General features: G+C 40.7%; 1 protein-coding gene across 1 annotated transcript in view; it reads right to left on the bottom strand.

The window, feature by feature from the left end:
• The window catches only part of GRK3 (G protein-coupled receptor kinase 3), a 113,165-nt gene that overhangs the window by 18,125 nt on the left and 78,083 nt on the right, over positions 1 to 16,957 (bottom strand). The window contains exons 6-11 of the mRNA XM_053469351.1: positions 14,562 to 14,623; positions 13,853 to 13,904; positions 13,106 to 13,197; positions 12,648 to 12,747; positions 4,425 to 4,503; positions 1,554 to 1,684 (exon numbers count right to left, since the gene is read on the bottom strand). Coding sequence (XP_053325326.1) covers positions 1,554 to 1,684; positions 4,425 to 4,503; positions 12,648 to 12,747; positions 13,106 to 13,197; positions 13,853 to 13,904; positions 14,562 to 14,623 — 516 coding nt within the window. The remainder of the gene's footprint in view (positions 1 to 1,553; positions 1,685 to 4,424; positions 4,504 to 12,647; positions 12,748 to 13,105; positions 13,198 to 13,852; positions 13,905 to 14,561; positions 14,624 to 16,957) is intronic.

The raw sequence follows: 16,957 nt of genomic DNA, 5'->3' as shown, positions 1-16,957 counted from the left end.
AGCGTATTGGCTCGTATATAGGCCGCACCCTAAAAGTTTGGTGCTTTTTTTAAAAAAAAGAGTCTGCTCTGGTAAAAAGATTTACCAGAGCAGACTCCCGGGTGTCTTGCGGGGCCGGAGGGGGACATCTATGCACATCGTGTATACAACTCCCGGTTCCGGCACTCAGCGGAGGTGCCGGCACCGGAAGTTGTATACGCGTATTGCGTAGATGTCTTCCGCCGGCCCTGCAAGACACCCGGGAGTCTGCTCTGGTAAGTCGGGGGGGGGGGTGTAAAATGCATCGGACGTTGGGACGATGCGCTTAGACAACCTCCCGTGCTGGCACTCCCCCCATGGGAAGTGCTGGCACGGGAGGCTGTCTGAGCGTATCAGAGAGTAGGATACAGGTCCCCTGCACCGCTGCGGGGGATCTGTATCCTAACCCCGCTGCCTGCCCGGCGCCCGGGACATGCGCTAGACCCCGAATATAGGCCGCACCCCCACTTTAAAGACTTAAAGTGGGGGGGGAAAGTGCGGCCTATATTCGGGCCAATACGGTATGTGTTTCTGTAAAATTCAGAAGGTAGCAGCAATAGATTTCCACAGTAATACACATCATGTATTGATAATTTTTGGTAAATACACCACAAATGATATGACATTGTATAACGTGTATATGTACACCACTTTATACTCAATATACATCCCGGTTTTTGGACCACTATACTCCAAGTTTATCAGCGGAGATTGTCACCTGAGGCTTAATGGTACCTGTCACAACCCTGGGTTAATAAGTGACGTTGTAGTAATCATTGGTTGTGATTCCTGTGTGTGTGTGTGATTGTGTTCGTGCCTTTGTCTCCCTCACATGCCGCCCCTGTCCATGTTTCACATGTCCTGCCCACGGACTTTAACCCTTCGTATCCCGGACACCATCGACCACACCAGCGCACCCTTTTCACACTATTAACCCACAGGTTGTGGGGTACAGACCAGGAACAATTCGGAGAAGGAGCCTCCCACGGATTCCCGGTCGCTAGGACTTCCAGGAGAGCAGAGGTCGACTGCCGCGGTTGACGAACGCGCGCCAGCTGTCTTGCGGTCCGTCCCGGGGAAACTTTGAACTGCTGCCGCTCGGGGGCCCCACGGCCGATCGCGTGGCTTTTTGGACAGGATATCCTCAGGACCCCAAGCTATCCATCGGTACCCCGGGATCGCCGCCGCTCCCTCAGGATCACCCCGAGAACGTTGGCTCGTTGGATTACTAATTGTCCTTTTCAGGTCAATTACAACACCGTGTTCGGCTCCGTCTCGGTGGTCTACGGTGTCATTGTATCAAGGACACCGAGCTAGCTCCTGATCCCTTCCTTGCTGGGAGCGGTTAAACCTTGCAGTTCCGGGAAGAAGGAACAAAGAACCGACGGCTGTACCCAGCCGGGGTACCCGAAGCCCGTCATAGTACCAGAGTCCCCTTTCGTAATACATCAGATATCATTGCTTCCTGAATCTTGCCTACAACAAGCTCCAGTCATTCAGCCATTGGTTTAAAGCATGTTCACATGAACTCCTACCTTCAAGTCTCTGTATACCACAAAGCGGTTATGCATATGCTCCAAACCGAGGATAATTTCAGCAGCATAAAACCTCATCTCCTTCTCGGAGAACACTCCATGTTGTGAAAGGTGGTAGTGCAAATCTCCACCTGAAAGCAACAACAAAAAAATTATACCTTATGTACGACTCCAGTTACAAAAACTAGGCAGGGCACATATCCATTATAAACCTCAAATGGGTCACTACTAAAATTCAACATCATCTACTCAATCTCTCAATAGCAGTTTGACGTACTTAACGGGACACAACATACTTTTTTGTGATGGACACTTTATTAGTGGAGAGCAGGCGAAGAGCAGGTAAAGAACAATCGGGCCAATAAGACCTCCGATGTCGCAGGTGGCTTGGGCCTCCTAACTTTTCAGGGGGATTTATTGTGGTTAATGTTTTCTACATTCCAAATACTTGGAAAAGGCTGGAACAGAAGATATTAGAACAACAGGCACCTCGTATATCAATGAAAAATGGAAAGATGACATTTAGGGCTGTCTGGGAGAAGAGGACCCCACTACCTTAAGGTTTTAAGGAAAAAACAAGCTCTGTTGTAGTAAAGAACATTTTCCTAAACACTGTAACTAATCCACGGCTATCTGTTCTGTGGAGATTTTCTGGAAGGTAAAAAGCACACTATTAATTATCCTAAATCTGGCTCTTATAACATTTTTATTACGGTCACAAAAGAAAAAAAATAAATAAATACGGAGCAAGAGCACATTCTTTGGGGTGTGGGGAGGAATGGTTAAAGTCTTAGGAAGAAGAAGACCAGAATGCTATAAACACCGGACGTTAACACTTTCCGTGCCAGAGAGGGAAATGCCAGTAAAAAAAAGGGCATTTTACACCAGAAATGCCCTTTTACCCATAACCCCAATGTGCAATAGGAACATGCTAATATACTGGGCATATGACATTATATGATCGGCATCATCGATGCAATGTATTTTTGGCACAGAGAGGTTAATAAATGCCAGTTATTATGAGGCACATGAAACAATCTCCTTGATTTTAAAAACCAAAGAACATTTATTTTCCTTATAATTACATAATGCCCTTCGAATTGCCTCCTTGACAAATGACTGCTCTGATTAAATGTAGTCATTGTCTTTGTGGGACAGACAAACTGTCTCCTCTTTAGCTTGCATGTCAAGGTTAAACTGAATTTGTGGAAATAATTCTATTTAAAATTCTCTGTGCAAGGTGTTTATTGGGTTTTCCTGTGTCATACCCTAGCCCAATAAAAAAATAAATAAAATAAAAATTATTCAGATACCACAGAATACACCAGTGACAGTCTATCATAGTTTAATACTGCTTTAACCCTTTGCGGACAGGGGGCGTATTTGATAGCTAGATGAACTGTATACTGCATGTGTTCACAACTAGAGTATTTACATTGAAAACCTTTAAAAATGCATGTGCTTTAAGACCCCACCACCACACGCTAAATGTGGAATTTTATATATATCTCTCACACAGAAGAAAAACTACGTATGTGCTCAAACTTGCTCTTTACATTGTGTTAACAAAATGAGGGTCAACTACTGCATCAAAGCTTTACACTCATCGACAATGCATTGTTGCATTTGGAAATTTTCTCACCGCATTGTTAAAGGTTGGAAAATCTACATGTAAACAGAAAATATACCTTCATCCAGAAGGTTTTCAATAACACTATCTCAATACAATGAGCCCAAGTCTGTGATGCTTCATTTTAAAGATAATGGCGTTAAAAACACATATGTGCACAGCACACATAGAATAGCAGGGACAAGCTTTGTCTGGGGAGCTCTTATCTCAAGGCTTTTTGCAAAGTGTTGACATCATTTATCTGCATGTTTCATTTTCTCTATGATACATCAACGAGAAGCCAATTTCACACAAAGTCACTTTCAACCTGCATTTTGTTTTAAAATATTTTTTTTTTATTTCATGACCAGCCAAATAAATGCAAATACGGGTAAAATCTGGTATCCATATACTGGCTTGCTAATCACGATAGATATAATTTAATCATATACCTTTTTTATTTTTTTAAATTAAAAATATTCATAAAGCAATTGACATGCACCGTGGCTCTGTTCACCATAGAAGCCTATGTCTCCTGACTAGCATGGTTCATGCATGTACAAGCCAAAAAAAAAGAGAGGGTGTCTCTTGAACTGGTTATGGACAGCGAAAGACTCTTTTGCATTCTTAGACCTAATGCAGACGAGCATTGAAGTTTTAGCGAGTGACCACAGTGTTTCCTGCTGAAATACACATTTGGATCCAGGGCAGGCATGCACAGTAGAAGCACACTAATCTGGTCTAGCAGGAGAATTTCAATTTTGGAAAATATATGACACATATTATGGATATGCTATATTCAACATAGATGCATAAAATGTAGTCTGTGTGGGTAACAAGGTTTATGGATGATCCTAATCTTTTGAACCTCATGGAGCAAAATGGTTAAATCCTTTCTAGCGTGGCACAATACAACAAGCTCTTTAAGGCAAGCTTTGAAAGGCGAAACAAAAATCAAAATGTTCCCTGAATACCATGCCTAGGGATTTCCTAGCAAGAGCTGCCCAGAGCTATGGCTCTCCTCAGGGGGGAGTGGCTTCACAAAGGGGCAGGGCTAGCCATCTGCAGGGGTATGACTAGCCACAGGAGTGGGCAGAAACTGGGCGTGGCTAAGCACTGCTTGCTGGTTCGGAGAAGCAGGGCTCCACCCAGAAGCTGTTCCCAGGTACGCTGTAAACATCACAATGACGGGACGGGTACATGTGTCCTCTAACAGCATAAAGTCATCCCAAAGAAACAGCACTTGCACGTGATTTTCTCACCATTCATCAGGTCCAGGATGAAGCAGAGTTTGTCTGGTGTGTGGAAAGCGTATGTCATACACACAATAAATGGACAGTCCTGCAAAGATACAAAAAGCAAAAGTTATGGATTTCATTGGCGAGCAAATAATCTCGTTCCCATCATGGCTACTAAGAAGAAGATAAAAAAAAGCTAATCAAACCTTCCTTATGTAAATCCCAAAAGAGGAGTGTTGTAAGAAAAACTAGCATCTTTAGCCCAAAGGCAACATTGTTAGCTCAGTCATTTTGATTGCCATCCAGATAACCTGCGGTGTGACCATCACGTTGAAAGCCAGGAAAAAACACTCAAATATACGACCTTTGGCATCCTTAACCATTGCCTTGTCTGAATGACCTGCCTCACATTACACAAATTAAATCTACATCCTCTGGTACTACAAGGGTTACATGTGAAAGCCCGTGTGCTGAATAGTTAATTCTGATGCCTTCTCTTCTGCTGCCGACGCTGGCGCAGGATGAATTTTTCATCAGGAGATACATGCGTCACTGTACGGAGTACGCCTGTATCTATCACCAGAGATACAGCTGCTCCCTCGCAATGCATAAAGAGAACTCAAAACACCTAACATGCTAAACACAATGCTTTCATCTACAAAAAATGGAAATAATGGCAAAAGGTAGGCGAGAGAATGCCTCGCTAATCTCAACATCTAACATTTAAAAAAGGATCTAGTTTAAAAATGTTTGCTACCACTTATAGCAAAAGGAAATTGTCGTGTTTGTGTGTACTGCAGATATTTGCTGTTTTGAAAACTTGTTAAAGATAACTTTTTGGGGAAAAAAGCTGTAAACCAATTAATGATACAGTAAGTGAAAAGGTTATTTCTGAATATACAATAGGAACTGAGGAACATGATGCCATACACATTTAATCTCATGGAATATCGGAGCAAGAACAATTCTGATGCAAAGTGATGTAAAAAGTGATTTTTTTATCCGGAAAGACTATGGGATCTCAATATGTATAGCTGGGAAGAAATGAGAGGGGAGAGTGTGATAGAAACATTTAAATGCTTAATGGCATTTAACAAATGAGGACAAATGTTACATCATAAAGCCATAATCTAAAACTAGATGGTCCGCAAGGAAGCTTTATTTTACTGAAAGGGTGGTTTTCCTAGCATAAAAAGTAGTAGTGAAGACTAACGCAGCGAGGGGATTCTTACATTTTATTTTTTCTGAAAATCTATTTCTATTGTATATTTTCAGGAATCCAATCCATCCAGGTGCATTGTCACTTACACGTCATCATAGTATAGGCCACCATTTGAGGGGATTTATACATTAATGGGATACGTGTAATACGACCAGGCCATAAAGGTTTAAGTCTTTACAGCTGAATAATTGGGCAGACTAGATGGACTGAATGGTTCTCTTCTGCCGTTCTAATCGCTAAAGCAGCCAATGGTCTCAGGTCCAGTTAGGAGATGGCCCTGCCAATATAAGAAGCCTTCTACTGCTTGAAACCTGTCAGGGCTGTTCTGAAATCTATTAAGTCACTTTGGCCTTCTAGTTCGGCCCTAGTGTTTGAGCAATGCAGCTTGCATTTGATCTCTCATGAGTGGTAAGCTTCGAGGTGGGACCTGGCAAGGACAATAAACAAGTGACGTCTCTGAGGGAAGCACCACTCAAACATATGACAGGACAATACATCAAGTGTTTGCTATATGGATCCCTGACAAAAAGAAATTCTGGCCTTGCCGCCCCTTTAAGTAGATGCCCAGTGTGTGATTTCCCCAGTTTCTCCTCGCTGTACGTAGATTTTACTCACGCTGAACGCACTGTTTTATTACACCAATTTCTTTCCTGGTGCATTGGCCTGAAGTAATGCTGTTATGAAACATTTGAATTGCTCTCAGTTTAATGGGGTTAGTTCCTTAGCCTAAGGCAGTATCTACAGCAAGAACCACTGAAAACAATCAGTGTCAATGTCTACCCCTCCCCAAATAAAACCAAAAACATTACATTAAAAAAAAAGGGGAAGCCACCGACAACTTTCTATATCCATTTAGTGCGTAAACAGATGCTACCTGTGTCACATGAGACCATATCTTGAAATCCCAGGGAAAAGTTTGAGATGTTGAGCAATCAATCATCGCTCAAACCAACAGGATGTTCCTCCAGGGCTGATGTACATTTGGCGCACGAACTTCTCTTTATAAATATGGCCCGCTGTTTGGAAATCTAGCACCACTCATGTACCATAACATTAGCAGACAAGAAAGGGGCCAACAAATTGAAATATTGTAATGTATGTAAGTGTTCTCACACACTGTGCTTGCCATCTCCAAGACATTACAACATATACAGGTTCCTGACAACAATGGACCATTTTTCGTGCTTACCTACTTAGTGCTTATTACATTTAACAAGGGAAGACTGAACTTTTTTTTCCCACAGGCTAATCATAACTGTGAGAAGAATTAAAAACCCACTGTGATCCTCTCGTCATTACAGCTTGAGAAATTACCAATTAGAAGCTGCTTCTGTGGGCTGTTTGATAAATGAGACAATGCAGTATCACAGGGATTGAAGCGACCTTTTGTTGAGGATAATTATCTGTGTGTACTTGCCACCCGCAGACTGGAGCTATTATCCAATGGGCCATGCATAAAATTATAGTGCACGGAGTCTGATACACCTCTGCATTTACACTGCAGAGCAAGCCTTTGTTAGGGGAACATATAAGTGCTGGGATACAAACTTCTAATGGAATTGATGTAATTGCTGCTGGGCAATTGTACAATGTGCAACATTAGCAGATGAGGCTTAACGTTACCAGGCTAATTCTACAGACCTCAACTGTATGCACTGTAACGGTATCGAGCGCCAAACCAAGAGCAAGAACAAAGGGAATTAAAACTTGGAGAGAGGGATGTAGGTCAGGGCAAAAAAAATCTTAGTGCTTTTGGTGCCTGGATCCATAAAGAAAAATAGTTACATTACATGACAATATAAACAGGGCAGAAAAATTGCATAAAGCAAACTGCACAGGCACCATGCGACCACACAGGCACAGTGGCACTAGGAGAGCATGGTCATGTGGTCTGCCCATATTTCCATTTTATGATGGGAAGTAGAAGGGATATATAATGCATCGTTTAACAAGCAATATGTAATGTTATAAAGAAAGTAACATCTAAGGCTAGATTAACAGGCAGCTCTCCAGCTACTGCACACCCCCCAACATTTCAGGGGTCCAAACTGGGACACCTTAGGGAGCATGGCAGGGAGAGGCATGTTGGGAGAGGCATGGCCAGTGCTGAAAGTCGTTTTGCCATTAAGAAATTTGGCATGGCCAGAGGCGTGCCCATCCAAAAAGCCACATGGCAGCTACAATGGGGGTCTGTGGTGCAACCGGTCCATCACCTCTACTCCTCGCAAAAAAGCGGAACAGTCTTGCAGTTACCTGTCACTGTGCCTGTAAATCGTGACTGTCCATGGAAACCCAGACTATTGGGAGGTATGCTATTGTTGAACTATGGCTCCTTCGAGGAACACCGTAGGACAATTAGCATTAAATGCATCAAATTAAAGTATTATTATTATTGTTGCTCATACAAACCCACACATGTAAGTGTCTTTTGAAAGGCATTCCGGTGTACAAACTATATAAATATGCCCCCTGGTAAACACATGTTTCCCAATGGTAAATGATCCCAAAGATATTTAGTCATCAATGTTGTAATCTGGCATTATCCAACTGTTTACAGAGTAATCAAGCTTTCATTGCCCAAACACACATAAAAGATGCTATGATTCAGCGATCATCTTACAATATTTACCAGCATGGCTTTCATTTCATGACTGGTGGCTCATACTGTGAATTTTTAAAACGTTGTCACGTGTTTTACATTGTAATGGAGGTTTTTTTCAGGTGTGACGCTGTCTTTGTGGGCAATCGATGCCAGAAACACGAGTGCCAGATAGGACACTGGTAGTTAGAAATGATTACTAAACAGATCTTATAGAAGAGCAGAGACATTTAAAACATTGTTGTATTCCATGTGCGACGTGTATGTGTTTTGCTCTCTTTAGGCAGGAATATTGTTTCAGAAGTGTGCAGGTAGCACGGACATGATGCGTATTATGTTCAGGAAAGATGTATAACGATCACAGCCATTCTCCAGTTCATAAACACCAGTTCTGATTTCTAGATACTAGGCCACCCGCTACTGGGCCAACGCCATTGTGTAACTCTAGTTTAAGGTCATTCTAGAAAATTAAATATTTGCTCATACAACACATCTGACAAACCCATTGCCTACCCGCCCCATTTCCTTATTGCTGTAAAGCTTCAGCTGCTATTTGACCCTTGGCCATCTTTTTCAGTGGAAAATCTCTAGTCAAATAACCCAAATGTCAAGCAAATGCAAGACATACAACATGCCTTTTAATGACTGATACCCACCTGCCTCCCCAAGCTTCCCAAATGCTGTGAATACACCACAATTGTCTGCATAAAGTGAGCAGATGGTTTGTCTTCTGTCAAAGTCAATCAAACCCCGAATGTGACATTTTTCACCTGTGGTTTGGCCCATAAGAATCATTAGAACATATTCAAAATGAAATTACGTAATGGTAAAAATAAAATCAGCAATTCCAAAATAAAATCCCATGGACTATGTTTTTGTTTTCTATTAAGCGGGTGGAATGAAGCCAAATTGGTGATGATTTATGAAATGCTGGCCATGGTTGACCTTTTCCTGCTAGATGTCCTGCATAATGCAGACGATTTGGAGGTGAACCCTCACAGGAGTGGCCATTTTCACAACAACTTTTCATCTCTTAGTAAATCTGCACCTTTATTATTATTGCAAATAGCGCAACAAAACACGACCTACCACCCATCTCAGATTTAGCTATAGGTCTGGGGTTCACTGTTTCACTCATGTACCATCTTGTCTAAATATTCCGACTGGATGCAAGGGACAGGTTAGTGTTCCATATAGCTGCACCAAAAATATGTATTCAAAAAAAAAAAAAAACTCTCTCCCCGGAACTCCCGCTGAGCATCTGCAAATACATTATGTGGGCACAGGCTGAACGCATCCCAGCAGGCCTAGGAACTGAGGGGCCAGGGGAAAACCCATATGGAAATATTCTGTACAGTCCCCAGCATGCATGAGCAATGGGGACCACACAAAAAGTGACCTCTAAGCTACAGAGGCTGGCGTGTCCCTTTAAACTAAGGGCAACCCTACTGATGTTTAACTCCACCACAGTCCAGAAACATTCACTCAAACTGCATTAATATACCCATCTTAGAAGCTGGTTTAGCAGATAAGACTCCAAGCTATAGAGTGTGTTTAAGGTCCCTCTGTAAAGCTATTGGCACAAATATCATTGGTTGTGGCTGCAATCTAAAACACGAGATACCACAGGCAGCTCTCACATCAACAGAAAACCGCAGAAGTGTATATACATTATATATATATATATATATATATATATATATATATATATATATATATATATAATACATATGTGAAAAGACAAAAACACAACGGTCCGCTTCAGCTCTGTTTTCATGTTACACGCGTATTGGACTGAATCTGTTTGGACTTTACTGCCTGTAACTTGGTAAACGTATTGTTTAGTTATTGGAATTAGAAAATTCCACTCCTTCGCTGGAAGCCGGGAGAATTAGCAGTTTCCCTCCCATTCTGAGGTTTTGCCGGCACACATACTATGGGCTGACGCTACTCCGTCGGATTTCACTGGAAGTGCTACTGAGCACACACAGGAAGTACACTTCTTGCTAACACTTCCTCCTTTCGGTAGATGAAGCCAGGGGAGGGGGTGAAATAAGGAAGAAGACTATTTCTCGGACTAAACACCGTCTGCACCTATTTGCATGCAGTAAAAAGCACTGGAGTCCATGTAAGATTAGAAAAATAAAATAAAATGGCCACTAGACTGTTGCTTTAATATGCGGCATTTACCATAAACGAAGAATATTCATCATGGATAATAATCCCGATATATAACATATGCTGGGTACAGTCTGCATGCCATGTATTTCTTTCTTAGCAGGGATAGCCATTAACTTTGCACTTGTATAAAATGTAGGGTTTTTTTTTCTATAGGAGACTTGAAATAAACTGTCACCAAATCCTATGTTTAACGGTTAAACACAATTTCAAAGGACATCAATAATTCACGGCGGCCGGCTTAGAGCTTTCATTTGTGTGAAAGGCTTTGTGCCCCGGCACACTATTCATGCTCAGAGGAGCCGGTTAAATGTGTTTGTATAGTAAGCTGAACACCTGTCGTGACATATATTAACAATACACAATATCAGGGCCACAAAGCACAGGCCGGGACCTTTGTCTTTGTTCACGTGTTGACTTTGACACTTTTCTGCTTGGGCTTTTTTTTTTTCCATTGCAAATTTTGTTTGAAAGATACACCGTTTTGTACTAAATGTTGCAACTATTATAGCAAAACAAAATATAATAGCATGTAATAGTAACAAACACTGAAAAGTGATCAGGAAATCGGCAAACAAAGTCATTTGCTAGGACCGTATTGTACAATAGAGAAGCGATGTGCTCAATATAACGTGCGGAGAGTGTTAAATATTGGGCCTGCATCTTATTACTCTCCCCGTGCTTTTTAATTTACGTGCAGCTATAGGAGGTAGAATGATGAAGACAGGGGCTTCTAATGGCATCAATGAGCATGTGGGTACAGCATGTTCTCGGGGGCCGGTAGGTGCCTTGCCTCGCATTTTAGACATACTATTTAACTGCACGCTGCTTTTTTTTTCTACAGCTGGGGAGAGAGACTCTCTCTCAATCACTTGCCAACTTCCCTTTTTGAAGAATGGAGTGAACAAGAATTCAGGATACATCAAGATGGATTTTAGCTAGAGACCTAAAATGAGTTCTAGGAAGACTACATAAAAGCAAAACTTTTATGAAGGAGCTCATTTGACCTGCAATCAAAGTTACATAAAACTCCCAGCAGTTCAATGCCATGGGGAATACCGTAACCCAAGCCCTGGGTCTGTTATAACCAAGCACCGGACATCATTTTCAGCTGAAGTGTTTTACGTTCTTTCAAAGACCCATTTGTATAGAGGAAACTTCAGTTGTAGACATAGTTGCACTATAAGAGGTATACTTCTAAATTGACTTTCTAATAATCACTTGCTAAATGTATTCTTTAGTGTTACGTCCTACCACGCATTTTTTTTCTTCGGGCTTTTGGTTGAATTATTCTGGGTAATATGTGTGGTGGGGTATTGAATAAATTGGATTATTATCTTGGTGAATAAATAGGGTATAAACTGATTAACAATCATGGTATAATAATGTAAGAATTTTTATGATTTATGAATTAAATGATCATATAATCTTTCTTTATTTCTACAGAAAACCAATAGCATACCTTCTTATTAGCACACCCTTTAATTAAATCTGTATTAGTATATGATTTTAGGTATTCTTTTGGGGTGATATCCGAAGGTGTGTGTCATCATATCTGCCCCTTCTATATAGTTTAGTTTCTGATCATATCCTTACATATATTTTAAAAACATTTATCGTAAGTGAATTAAACAATTCACAAATTAGACTCCTTCATGCAAATCAAAGCCCAGCCTATGGGAGGGATTCACTGGATCAGATTTTTTATACTTCACTGGGTCGCATAAGGTTGTATCGATGAGACAATATTCAACTGATACACTGTACTGTTCACGCTTCACTAAGAAACACCACCATACATGTACAAAAGCAGTGACAGCGTCTGATTCATACAGCTTTTTCATATACTGGCAGAATACGAAGCATCCCTATTTCCAGCACTTGCCTAGAGACAGGGAACGGCAGTGTTTTGCAAAATTGTTATTCAATAAACTAGGTTATGATGGAAGCCATCAGCACTCTGCTTTAAGCAGAATGTACTTGCTGTATAACCCCACTGATTACGACTGAAGAAAGAGCGTTTTGAACAAAAAACTTAACATCCGTTTGTGCTGCCAATATCCTTGGTAACCATGGTGATTGAGGACCGGTTTAAGCTGTGCCTAATGCAGTTTACTGTGTATCAGAAGTTCAATGTCTGAGTAAGAGCCTTTCAAAGACATTTTCTACAATTATGTGGTGTCAACATTAACTCTGTGCACACAAAGAAGCCCGTAATGTACCAAGCAGGTAACAATAATATACTTACTCCTGTGCTGACCAGGGATAACATTATTCTTTCATTTAAGGCTAGCGTCTCTCCTTGCTTCATCTTGATCCTCTTCTTATCTAAACACTTCATTGCATACCTGAAAAATACAAAAGCAGAGCATTGCACGTGTCGACTGTTGTGAAATTGGGACTTCAAGACACATCAGGTTTGCAAAACAGAAAACAGCTTGATACAGTAATATTGTGGGGATTAGTCAGGATATTCACGACAGTGCAGAAACAAGCATGAGCAGCGCAGATATCTTCCATTTTTGTTACTTAAACACATCTGTTTATCAAATACAAAGAAACCATTCTCAATGTGCTCTTGATTTGCCCATTATAGAATAAAACTCAATGTTTGCTTCTGATCCAACAGTGGACAACTTACGCCACGCCAATGCCATATAATCGGGAAAGCAGGATCATTGTGCTAGTCAGCATTCAAATACTCACATTTTACCAGTGTCTGCTTTGCGGCAGCCATAAACTTCTCCAAATCCACCTCGCCCAATTATTCGATGGACACTGAAGTCATTCATGGTCAGCTGAAACCAACAACAGTGCACAATAGTGGTAAGTAATACAAAGCAAGATGACAACGCCAACTGGCCAATGCCCTTTTGAAACCATGGTTGAAACGGTGTTTGGTGGCCAGAGAGGACACACAATGATGTCTATGCAGTTTCTTGTTTTTTTAGAGCAGTCAGCCTTTTGCATGAGAGGCTTACAAATATCGCCCAATATTTTAGTATATACATATCAACTAGAAACAGCGCACCTGCATTTTAGGCAATGCCTATGACACACGGGAAAATAAAAAATGGCCACCTTGCATGTCAGTCCCATATTTATGTACCGTAAAGATTGGCGCATCCAAAGTGAAACTATGCAAACCTTAGTTATATACAAAATATGTATCCTATATATTAGTGACTAGTAAGACATATAAGAAACAGTCTAAACATAGAAAGCATTACAGCGATAATCCACAGAGTGAGAGCGCACCTTTCAAGAGCACAACTGGCAACGGAAGTGCAGCTTTTGGAAATCAGCCATAACCACGCACATCAATAACAGATAACTATTAGGAGTAACTGTTGCCGATAAGAATTCATGTAGGAGACTGCCTTTGACAACTGTATGGCTCTAATCCTTGATAGAAAAACAAACCTATATCTGAAAGCAATTCTTTATACTTACATGGATATTTAGTTCCACATTTTTCCACTGGCAAAACCTAGTAAACCTATCACTGTAAAGGGGAAAAAAAGCAATATGGTTAAGATAGGAACTTTTACTTAGTGCAGCTTCCCGTGTTGAATAACAGGACAACAGTTTGTTGGTCTATCAGTCCATCATCTTTCGTCACCATTAAAGCCTAGTCTTCGGCATTCCCATAGAACATGAATGGGGAAAACATTCGACAATTTATTTCTGGTAATGGTTTGGGCATTTTAAACTATCATATAATATAATATATTTATATTTAATAATAATAATAATATAAAAATATAATAATTTATAAACTATTATAAATAAATAAGTCAAAGTATTGAATTTATGAACCAATTAAAATGAATACTGAGTAGGCTTTTGTTGTTGTTGTTGTTGTTGTTGTTGTTGTTGAACTCTGATAGCACAATGGCAGATATTGTAACTGCAGACATTTGTCCAAACATCATACCATGTTTTTTTTTCTAGTTCTGGGCCACGGGTGGATAAATGATTAGCCCGTGGTAATCTCTTTGTTGGAACTGATAGACTAATTGGAAACACCAGACCTTTTCCACTTTTATTTATAACCTGCAGAAGGAAAGAATGTGTTCCTTGTCTTGACGGCTCTGCTATCACATACTGCATCTTTTATATCCAGTGGAATGAATGTAAATAAGACAGACGTGACTTATACCTTTCTATAAACTTCTGAAATATCTTGCCCCGGAGACTGTCACATATTTCTTCTATGTATGGCTGCGAAGGGCAAAAAAAGAAAGCAGACGTCATGAATGGATTTCCAGAGCGCTACATTTCGTTTACGTACAGAACTGTATGGCTGCAATTCAGCATGCAGAGAAAAGAAGAAAACCACAAGGCATATGAGAAAAGTAACTAGCAATCCTTTTCTGGACTTCTGTATGTATTCATGGACTATTAGAGAAATGAACTCATTAGATTAATCGCCAGGGAATTTCTTCAGGGGATGGCATGTCTAGTTTGTGAAGTGGGGGGCTATACAGCTGCTGCAATATGAAGCAAGTAAGCAAAAATGTCTGCCCCGTGTTTTAGTTTGTAGTGTTAAAGCAGTTCTTTCCAAGCAGGCTGTGCGTGACCTAGCACTAGAGCAGTCCATCTGGAGATAGCCATATCTGGGAGGCATACATTTGGCACCCGCTGGTGTGCGCAAACTGGTACAAGGACAAGTGTCATTTCAACGATAACCTCCCATACTTTTCATAATAGTAAAGGCGTTTCAGATGGGAATTCTGCCCTGATCCAGAACCGGGGACACGGATTAGATGCGTTTCATTAACCCACTGAATGCGCATTTATGCTTCCCAACTAAGCGTTATAACCGCGTATACAGCAAGCTACATTATATTCATTGCTGTCCTGCGTAAAATATTTTAATTAAAAAAAAAAGGTGCAAAATGGTCAAGCTACTATATGACAAAGTAAAAATAACCAACAGCGACACTCCCTGCTTCCTTCTACAGTTAGCACACTGTCATCTAAAATGTCCATTTCACACCAATTTGTCTATTGGAAGAGTTAAAGCAATCTAAGGAGACATCATTACCTTTGTTTTCAGGTTACATATAAATTTAAAAATGTGTCTAAGAAGCCTACATGCTGCCCTGTAGTATGAGTTTATAATTCTCACACAGTGATGGGTGGCACTTCACGCATGCTAGTCGGCAACATCTGAAATACTACAAATAAATGGCTAAAAAGAAAACAAAAATAAACATTCAGAGTTTGACATCCAAGCCATTCTTCCTTCCTGCGTGATGGAGATTTTATCATTTCCTAGCATTATGGGATTTGTACCAAAATAACATGTTCCCCAAAAGCTTTTATAAAGAGCCTGTGTTTAGGAATCAATTTGTGCCAATTTAGACACACAGAGAATGGTCATTTCATCAGCTGCCCGATAACTCGCTATCCTACCTATCGACACTCAGCATGTAACAATGTACTGCAGCTGAAAAAAATACAAACTAAATATACATATATAACGGGATAAGAGTTTAAACCATTTATATTCAGCTGTGAATTGCTCAGATCTGGAGTGGCTCCTTTGAAAAGACTGAACCACGGGCCATAGCAGGACCTGGCAAGGTGACTGTGCTTTTCATAGCCATTTTCACGTAACACCTTTAACCAGGGCAATGCACGCTCGGGTCCTTAAGCGATCCATGTTAGATGGGATGAAGACAAGTATATAATCCTTTTAACCTACAGGCAGTATCCACCCCATTACATAACGCTTCGTTTAACTCTTTGTAATCTTCTTTCCGTGATGTATTCATTACATAATTAACTGAACACCGTGTTTGCCATCACTGATAAGCCGAGCTAACACTAGGGCTTCTAGCACCCTGGACAAAGTGTCACATTAAATGCAGGTTTGATTTGAACTATTTTCAGAACACAAAGGAAAACTAATTACTATAGTTAGGTTACCACAAAGCTATACATGCTACATTAAACACCTGACTTTAAAGGCACTACCGCCAGAGACATACTATATGTATACTGCTATCTTTCATTGATAAGAAAAGTTGCCCTTCATTATGCAGTAGAACTAGTGTATTTGGTGACTAATTTGTCACTGCTAGAAGGAAAATGTTTAAAACATGAAAAACATGGAGTACGGAGGAAACACCAGGGAGACGTGTTGCCAACGTTCTCAGGCTTGTGTTAATAGTCTTGGTATTAGTCATCCGGAGCTTCGCAAATGACTATATTTCCCACCACCAAGCCTTGAAAACATGAGGTGGGTGGGATGCTGCTAGAACAGCCTCGAATTGGTACGACATTTTCATATTAACTATGAACTTCAAATAAAAGCAAGACCAACTTGGGCAGATAGGAACTTCCCCTCTCGTAGGACCCTCAAAAAGCCCACCATTACTGCCTGGAATGTTTTGTAAAAGTACCATAAGTCTAGATGGCAGACTCGCTGGCAGGGTTCTCAACTCCTGCTGTGTCTGTATGTAGCAATGTATATTTGTTATGTATGTGTTAAATGCCCTATTAAAATTGTGCAGCGCTGCCTAATTTGTTGGCGCTTGATAAAAGATA

The sequence above is a fragment of the Spea bombifrons genome, chromosome 1 (genome assembly GCF_027358695.1).
Source record: "Spea bombifrons isolate aSpeBom1 chromosome 1, aSpeBom1.2.pri, whole genome shotgun sequence".
In the NCBI taxonomy this organism is placed as follows: domain Eukaryota; kingdom Metazoa; phylum Chordata; class Amphibia; order Anura; family Pelobatidae; genus Spea; species Spea bombifrons.
Note: the sequence above shows the minus strand (reverse complement) of the source record. Positions and strands in the feature narration are given on the sequence as shown.